The following is a 9,000-nucleotide window of genomic DNA, read 5'->3' as shown; positions in this document are numbered from 1 at the left end:
TGTATGTCACATAGTTTTTTCAAAATAAATTAACTACTGATATTTCAGTACGTTCCATACAACATTTTTATGAAATGTTGCTTTTTAAAAAGCTATATCTCGAGAACTATTGAACTTAAATAGCTCTATTAGGGCTTACATTGTAGCAAATTTACTCTTCTTTAAATAATGTTCTTTTAGATTTTCTAGTGTTGTTGGTAGTTTTTAAGATAAAGAGCTCCGAATGAAAAATGTCTTTTAAGGTATTGTAACAGTCACTATTTTTTATTACCCCTACCTATACTTGCCAGACACATCAATTTTGACTAGTAATTATACATAGTTTTCATTAAAGTAATAAAAAATTTGGGTGAAATGACTGCATTTTTTTCCATCTTGGGCTCTTGTACTAGTACTTCTGTTCATATCAGGCTTCATTCTCATTAAAAGATAATTAATTAGTTAATTACTGAACATTAACTCAAACGTTCTGATATTTTTAGATATGCTTTTTACTGACCGCTTATAACAGAGCTTGAATCATTTCTGTCAAAATCATTTAACAATTTACCCAAAAGTGTTGCATACACTTTGATTTACACCATTTTTGCACTCATGTTGTTAAATATCGTTTGCCTTATATTTAGGTGTTAAAAAAAAATCATGTTCCTCTACCAATTATTTTGTGGAATAATTTTCAACATAAAAGACAAGAAATGTTTTTTTAATATAATTTGCAAGGTTATGTTGCAAATATCCTATACTACTTTTTCCTGTAATGTCATTTTTGTTCAATATTGCTGAAATTAAGATGATCTTTTTTAATTTTCCTAAAAAGCAAAAATAATGAATCATAAAAAATCTTAATTATTCAATTAAAATCTATAAATTATGGTATTATAGTCGAGCCGAATTCATAAATTCTGATCCTGTCCCGTCTGTCACCTCCTGCTCAAGTAGATTTCTCTTCAATCAGAGGTCTCCCTGTCTTCAGTCTTCAAGTCTCTTGGTTGTTCCAGAGGTCTTCTTACTTTTTCAATATGTTCTTGACAACACTGGTGTTCCAGAGACAGAACCGAACAACTTTAGAGGATTCTCCTCTAATACAGTCTCAGCTGAACTTACGTACAGATTATTATTTATTCTGTACCTCTTTGTTTTGTTCTTTACTAACAATCACAAGATTCGCATCTCTATGGTGTTAATTTACCTTTTATCTTTAGTGGAGAGAGTCCATGAATCTCCTGAGTAGATCGATTATTACAGGGAGGATGTGTGCTTGTAGACGTCTATTATAGACATTTTGGTGTCTCTGCTTACTCCTATTCTTCTTGTTCAGGAAGCCTTCCTTGATGGCATTGTAGTACCTTCAGGACAAAACCACTCTCCCTTATCTCTAATAGGTTGGTTTTTATTCAACGTATTTAACAGTAGTCATGTTCTGCAGAATCTAAATTTAGTTAATTAAATATCAAATAGATTAAAAAAATAAATTAGATTTGAATGATTACCCCTGTAGAACAGATTCGTTATCTTGGACTACACCTTGACAAACGACTAACCTGGAATCTTCACACAAGACTGAAAAGACAGGAAACTGCACGCAGATTCCGACTATTACAGCACTTACTAGACAAACGGTCTAAACTTCCAACTCATTACAAAAGACTGATCTACATGACAATAATAAGGCCAATCTGGACATATGAAGTTGAGCTTTGTGGCTCCATTAAACCTTCGAATTCCTCGCGTATTCAATCCTTACAATCCAAAATCCTTCGTAAAATCCTCAATGCTCCTTATTTTGTTACTAATAAAACCATCCATAAAGACCTAAATGTTCCTTATGTAACCGATCTAGCCCGAACCCGATATCATTCCTTCCATTATAAACTCCCTAACCACCCAAACCCAATAGTTTCTAACCTTGCTTCCTCTTCCATTCCTGGCAATCTTCCGAGGTGCCTGAAAAGAAGATGGCCTCGTGACCTTATATTGTAAAATGTTTTTAGAGTTCTACTACTGGGTAGTTTCTCTACATACTGTCTCATATCATTAGTATTATGTCATTATGATCAAATTTACTTGTTGTATTTTTTATACAGTTTTAAATATCAATAAATAAAAAAAAAGATTTGAATGAACCTTTATCGAGGTTAGTAAGGTGTAGTTGAAGCGTTTATTTAGTAACACAAATTAACTATTTTTTCTATGTAGCTTAGTAAAGATAATTTAAAAAGTATCGAAACAGTGAACTAATGTAAGTGAAATAGTAATGGAATACAAATCCAATTCTCTTATTCTATCCTGGGTGTAGTTCAGGGTTTATTATTTCATGTTCATAATTCCTTTCATATTTATATTGAGGGCAGTGGCAGATTAACCTAACAGGCAATGTAGATGATTGCCTATGAAACCTCGCGCCTCCTACGGGCTCAGTGGCTTATGAGAAAAATTAGTTGAATTTTTTTTAATTTATGTTCTAAAGATTTTAGGTTTATTCTTGAAGGATACACGATTTCATCAAATAAGCTTATAAAGTTCAGCGGTGTATTTTTACTCTAAAATAAAACTCATTAACTGACACAATTAACTGTCCCTTCAATATTACTCGGCAATGTTACAACATAATTTCACAAACAAATTCACTGTCAATGTTGGTAGCACTCATTACGTTCTGCTAGTTTCAAATTATAAATTAGACGATTCAAATACATAGCGTTATCCTGCCCTAATCAAGAGGACCAAATATATTTTTATTTCTTATTTTTATGTTTTAAAAAATAATAATAATAAACTGTTATAATTTAGAATCTGTTCTTTAGTATTGCTAAATTAGGAAAGATTCTTTTACATTTATCGGTCAATACCCTTTTCAGGTAAATGATCAAACACCTTTCTGAAGGTGGAAAGGATCACTTTTTGGAAAGTTAAATATTTAAAAATATGTTGAATGCCTTGAAATAATAAATCGTTTTGGTTTATTAATGATTATCAAATTCAAAATGAGCCTGGCCCCGAGATCTCGGACGACGGGGTGGGAGTCTCGCATAAAAGTTGAGCGAAAATACATAATATATAATATCTCGGGGGGAGAGAAGGGGGGGTGACAGTAGTAGCGTGGTAACGCGCCTGTATATCTATCTGTAGTTGCGTGTTCGAGTCTCCGGCCCTATCCGGGATTTTTTCAAGCTTATAATTTACAATACTCACTCATAGCCTCCCCCGAGCATTTGTGACGGACCCACCTCTTGAAAATCACGTCAGGAAACGCGCGATGTATTTCCTAAGTACATCGCACAAGGCCTTCGACCTTCACGGTCTGTCCCGCCAATAATAATATAATATCTCGTAAACCTCTTAGTAAGTTCCATATCGTCTAAAGAATTCATCTTACAGGATGGTTAGATATTTCCTATTTCTTTCTTTACCCCTTCATCGCTTTTCAGCAACAGCATTTTCTTTGTTCTCGATCAATTTTTTATTATTATTAATTCAATAGCCTTAATAATCTGTTAATGTGTGCGATATCACCTCTTCCGAATAGGCAGAAAATATTTTCATTCAGGAACAAGAAGTTTTATGTTCGTTAATGATCATTGTTCGTAAAATCTTCCGTTAAAATTTCAAAGATACTATTCAGACCCCAAACTTAAATTAAATCTTATAACCTGTAAAATCAGCCCCTATGGAATGTTCCAGAAGTCACACAAATTTTAAGATGAGTCAAGGAGTTCTAGTAATTCGGAAATTTCATTTTATTTAGTCATTGTTTATTGAATTAGTAGTAATAAAGTACTGAATATAGGGTTAGTATTTATTTCGATAGCCGTTGTAGCCAAGAGAGTTGAGCCGTCCCCTAAGCAATCTCGTAACTATAACGGCGCCTATTCCATTCCGGCCTGGGCGGGTTGACGTATATTTCGTAGCAACCCCACAGAATAAAAACTCGACCCTATCACACTGGTAAGAATTAATTAATATCACATAGGATAAGACCCCATACCCATATGAAGCATGCCAAGGTATGGGATAAACAAACAAATAAAAGGTTAACATTTATTTCTATTTGTATATCGAGTTTGCTGCTTGAAGAGAGCTAAGCCCAAAAGTTCTAAGGCATATTTGGTTACTGTGTAAAGAGCGATTGTATACAACTAGGAGGGAGGGGCAAGCCATGGTCTTTCAGGTTGTGACATTTGAGTACGGAAAAGTCGAATGAAACCAGAATTTAAAAAAAAATTATATATAATTAAAGCAGTGCTTTATTAGATATTACACTTATTAGTTTTAAAAAATAATTAATTTTTATTAAATCAATTTTTTTTAATTCTAGAGGGGAGGGGAGAGCTGCCCCTCGCTGGGTGCGCCCATGATTGTATAATGTATTTAATGACAAAGTCTCAACTCTCCATCTTAAATATCTAAGAGCTTCTAAAGTTAAACTTTTAAAATTTTATTCCAAATTTGCTCCCCCTCCTCCTTACTACAATCCTCTAACTACTGAACCATTATTTAATAGTAATAACGGTTAGTACAGAGTTGTGAGCGACACAAAAGTTCATGTAAAATCTTTTATGAAAGGGATAAAAGAGTTCAAAGTCAAACTCCATGCAAAAGAGAAACACTTTATTTCCAAAGAGGTACTGCTCTAAATTTATTGGACTGTTGGCTGTTGTGTGCACGCTATCTATCTTATTTTGATAATTTGATGGAAAATAAATGTAAAATGACAAGATAAAAATGTACACATTTGTTTTTATTTTTATAAAACTCTTACAACAAGGGAGGAACATCGCGTTAAGGTTTTTTAAAATAAAGTATTCGGACCGAAAAAGGATGAGTCAGCCGGAGTATTTTGAAGGCTACACGACACCGAATTGAGTGAGCTGCACCCGGTAAATAGAATTGAAGCAAATGGATCTGTAGGATTTTAGGACTTAGTAATGAACGGATCCCTAAAATGTTCATAAACACTGAACCGATGGGAAACGTCCGAGGGGTAGACCGAAGCGTAAGAATTGCGCCAAGACTGATCTTGTGGATTTGGGTTAGGACGGGCGTCACTGGACACATGTATCTGGAAAAAAAATTCCTGGTATCGGCATTGAACCTTCGGGTTCTCAATGGTTTTATTGTTCATTGATTGTATTGAGTTTCATTTAAATACAATTGTGTATAAATCATTTCGGTAAACGGTAAACATCTATTTCTGTTTAAACAAAGCATTGTTGTTGATTGAAACTTGAATAATTATTGAATATTTATCCTAATCATGGCATTATCGAATTCTGTTATCAGTTCTGGTATTGAAATTGTTCTTTGGAGGCCAATGACCACTTTCTCATACTTTCGCAGTTGGGTTGGTAGCCCCCCTGCAGTACTGCCAACCTGGCGGTGCTAATATCCCCACTTTCTTCCTCATAGATATAAGCAGTGATTGCAGCCGGTCCAGCTTCAGTCCCAAGAAGATGCGATTCTTGTTGTTGTTCTTCTTAGCGGCGGCTCCTGCGTTCGGGGCGAGGGTCATCTGCTACTGGAATGGCAAGTCCTTCTGGAGGGAAGGTAAGAGAATACAAAAGTAATTGATGTTGAAGGAGATGATTTCTATGCTGTGCTACGGTAAATAAATTCATTAAAATTACGCTTAAGATAAAAAATCAGTCAACACTTAAATATTTTCTATTATTTAGAAACTTCTTTGAAAATCAAACACCTTTAAAAATTCATATATCTTTTATATATAAATGGGATGATGTTTCAGACTACATCTTGTCCATAGTCCAATTCAATTATTAGTGTCGATTAATTGTATTTCATCACATTATACACACCAATTAATACTATTTGAAGTTCCCTAAGGGCACTAAAACATCAACATAAAATACTGCAGAGCTGTATTAATTATAGTGATGAGATTTTATAATTTGATGACACAATTTACTCACAATTAGACGAATAGTCTATCATCAGGAATTGGGTATGAAAATGAAAAAATGCCTTTCTAGTTAAAAATAAAATATATATGAAGTTTAAGAGTGTTTGATTTTCCCAGAAGTTTCTTTACAAGTGGATATATGACCCTTCGAAAATATTGTGAACTATTATTGCGATTATTAAAAATTTACAATTTCAAGGGCATTTGTTTTCCCAGTACTTACATAAACAACCCTATACCTTAAGAAGGAATGGAAAAATAAATTTTACCTTTGAAACTTTGAAAACTTTCTTGTATTTTTATTAATAATACCAATAAGTATGACATCAGTATATACTTAATTTCATAACTACCCATTGACATCATAATGTTTGATTTGAATTTATTTATTTCATTTTTGTAAGTTTATTTTTTAAATTTGTGTTTAAGAGGTTGAATAATAAATTCTAAATTTTTAAGAAAAAAAAATTTACCAATTTTTTATCGAGAATTATTTTTTCAAGAAACATTTTATAATTAGAAATTCTTTTTTTATTATTATTAAAATGATCCCACGAATTCTTATGGAAATAAAACGGTTTTTGAGAAAATACTTGAAAATTAATATAAAACTTATATCTAATTACATAACTTTCAAACAATCAGAGACATAAAAACTAGCATTTTTCATATTGGTTTAATGAAAGTATATAATATCTAAACCACGGAAGGATTTTTCATGAAAAACTGTGAACAAGCCCAACTTTAACGAATCAATACTTATCTTTAAGTTTAATCGAAAGTAATTAAATGTTTTAGAACGATAAATCATCGTAAATATGGGATGTGAACAAAAAAGGTTTTCCAGTGTTGTTCATTTATCGTTGAACAATTCTATTCTTTTAAGAATAAAATAAATAAACATTATTTCTTTTAAGAATAAAATCAATAAACATTATTTCTTCTAATAATAAAAATAATAAACTTTATTTCTTTTAAGAATAAAATTAATATCCTTTTTTTCTTTTAGGAGAATAAATAAATACACTTTATTTGTTTTAAGGATAAAATAAATATACTTTATTTTTTTAATAGGTATTTATTTGTGTAAATTAAAGTGATATTCTGAAAAAACAAATATGTTGACCAATTAGCATTCCTCCTGATTAAAATCTTAGCTATTTTCATACTTAAATTTAATTTAGGAGGAAAATATTTGTTCAACTTTCATATTAACAGTATCATATCAACTTATTAACTTATTAACGTAGGGAGTGTTATGGAATTCATTCTCCAGGGTTCTTGTTTACAGAATAGTGTTTTTCTATTTACTTTCGCTTTAATTGCTTTTCAAAATTTTGTTACAACATTCACTTGATTTGGAAAGCTATTACTCTATACAAGTATTTTCTTCCGGCACTAATTTATGTATTTTTTCCTGCCTTAGTTGTAATTACACTGATCTCTTACTTTCCAGAAATTTACTAACTTTTAATCATTATAATCAGTTTTCCTCCGGTATAATTCACCAGGAGGAAAATTTCTAAATATTTAACTGTACCTAATTAGTACAGTTAAATATTGAGTGATTTTAATTTTAAATATATAGTGGTTTTAAATAGCTAATAAGCAAAAAGCTCAATGGTAGATTTAGCGGAGAAATCTATTGAATATGACTTTAGTTGTTTTACTTACTTTATACCTTAAAGAACGGCAGAGATAGCAAGAAATCAATATTATTATCCTTGCTGTTTCCTTGAATAATTTTTTAAAACCTCTACTATAACAACAAATAAAGCAAGACTCTTCCTCTTCATGGTTTGTATAGATTCTGGAATTGGTAATGAAGTACCGTCGTTTCTAGTTCAACAATTACTAATACAATTAAGAGTCAAAATCGGAGCCTTTGCGCGGTAAGGATAAATAAAAAATGGCGCCTGTTTCAGAAGTTACAAAAAATTCATTTTCGAGTTCTTTCAAGTGAAGAAAAAATTGTGCGTTATTTTCTGTTAGAAAACAGTTCAATTTTTGCCTGGACTGTACAAGGGAAACAACAGAGGGATTAAAAAATAAATATTTAATTATTTAAGGTATACACCCCCCTGCGGTTTATTTCATTCGAAAAAATCTAATAATAACGCTCAATTTTTATTCGGTGCTCCTTTATATATCCTACAAAAAAAACTGACTAAAAAACTAGAAAAAAAATGTAATTATACATTAGTTAAAGTTTTTTTAAATTGTAAGCTACAGTTCTTCAAAAAGCAATATTTTCTCCAAATACCGACAAATATATATTTTGGCGAATGCCAATTTCTGCTCCTAAGAAGATAAATGTTATTTGCTTCATTATAGTACATACAAGCAGCTAAAATTTGGGTGCTAATAGAAAAAAAAATTAATTTTTTGTAATGTTTTGAAACATCAGTCATTTTTTATTCTTCCCAATTATGGTTGACAGTGTCATCATTTTGACTAGCAACTGTAAATAGTTTTCATTAAAGTGATCAAATATTGTTGTGAAATAACTTTCTTTTTTTGTCTCTCGACTCTTGGAATATTAGATTAGACGCCTAAGGAACTCAATGACAAACCACAGTCACTAAGCACTGATAAATGATCAAATTAGAATGAATCATATGTTATTTCTATCTTGTCTTTTATCCTTGTTGAAAGGACACTCGGGTTTCTCAATAAGGAGACGAATACAGAAGAAATAATTAATTGTCTAAGCTTAAGTTGAGTCAGAAGTCGCTTCTATTTATGTATAAAAGTATATAACGACCGGTTATTTTAAAGGCTTGATCGTCCTTGTTCTATAGGCGAGGTCTAAATGATAAATAATGGAGTGCTTTGTTAGTAGATTTTTTTTTAATGTTGGCGAAGGACAGATTTCCTTGTCTGAACATCCACGTATATTCAAAAAGATTTTTAGTTGAAGAGTGATAAGTATTACATCCCCAACTACATAAAACAGAGTAATGAATAAAAAAAACCTCAGATAACACCTTATTTAGTTTAGATAAGTTTTAATTTATGTAATTTATAGTTCATTCAAATTGTATTTTCCGGGGAAAGAAAAAACACAAGTTTTTGTTTTTGGA

At 31.4% G+C, this 9,000-nt stretch overlaps 1 protein-coding gene across 2 annotated transcripts in view; it reads left to right on the top strand.

Moving 5' to 3' along the window:
- Window positions 1-5,388: 5,388 nt before the first annotated feature.
- The window catches only part of LOC106681659 (chitinase-like protein EN03), a 16,841-nt gene continuing 13,229 nt past the window's right edge, over window positions 5,389-9,000 (top strand). The window contains exon 1 of one of the 2 annotated variants that reach the window (XM_014422100.3): window positions 5,389-5,544. In XM_014422100.3, the coding sequence (XP_014277586.1) occupies window positions 5,451-5,544 (94 nt within the window). In that variant the 5' untranslated portion in view covers window positions 5,389-5,450. The remainder of the gene's footprint in view (window positions 5,545-9,000) is intronic. The other variant, XM_014422102.3, reaches the window with a different exon arrangement.

This window comes from Halyomorpha halys, unplaced genomic scaffold (genome assembly GCF_000696795.3).
Source record: "Halyomorpha halys isolate HHAL.00 unplaced genomic scaffold, Hhal_1.1 Scaffold355.1, whole genome shotgun sequence".
NCBI lineage: Eukaryota > Metazoa > Arthropoda > Insecta > Hemiptera > Pentatomidae > Halyomorpha > Halyomorpha halys.
The sequence above is the reverse complement of the archived record's forward strand: the minus strand, read 5'-3'. Positions and strand labels throughout refer to the sequence as shown.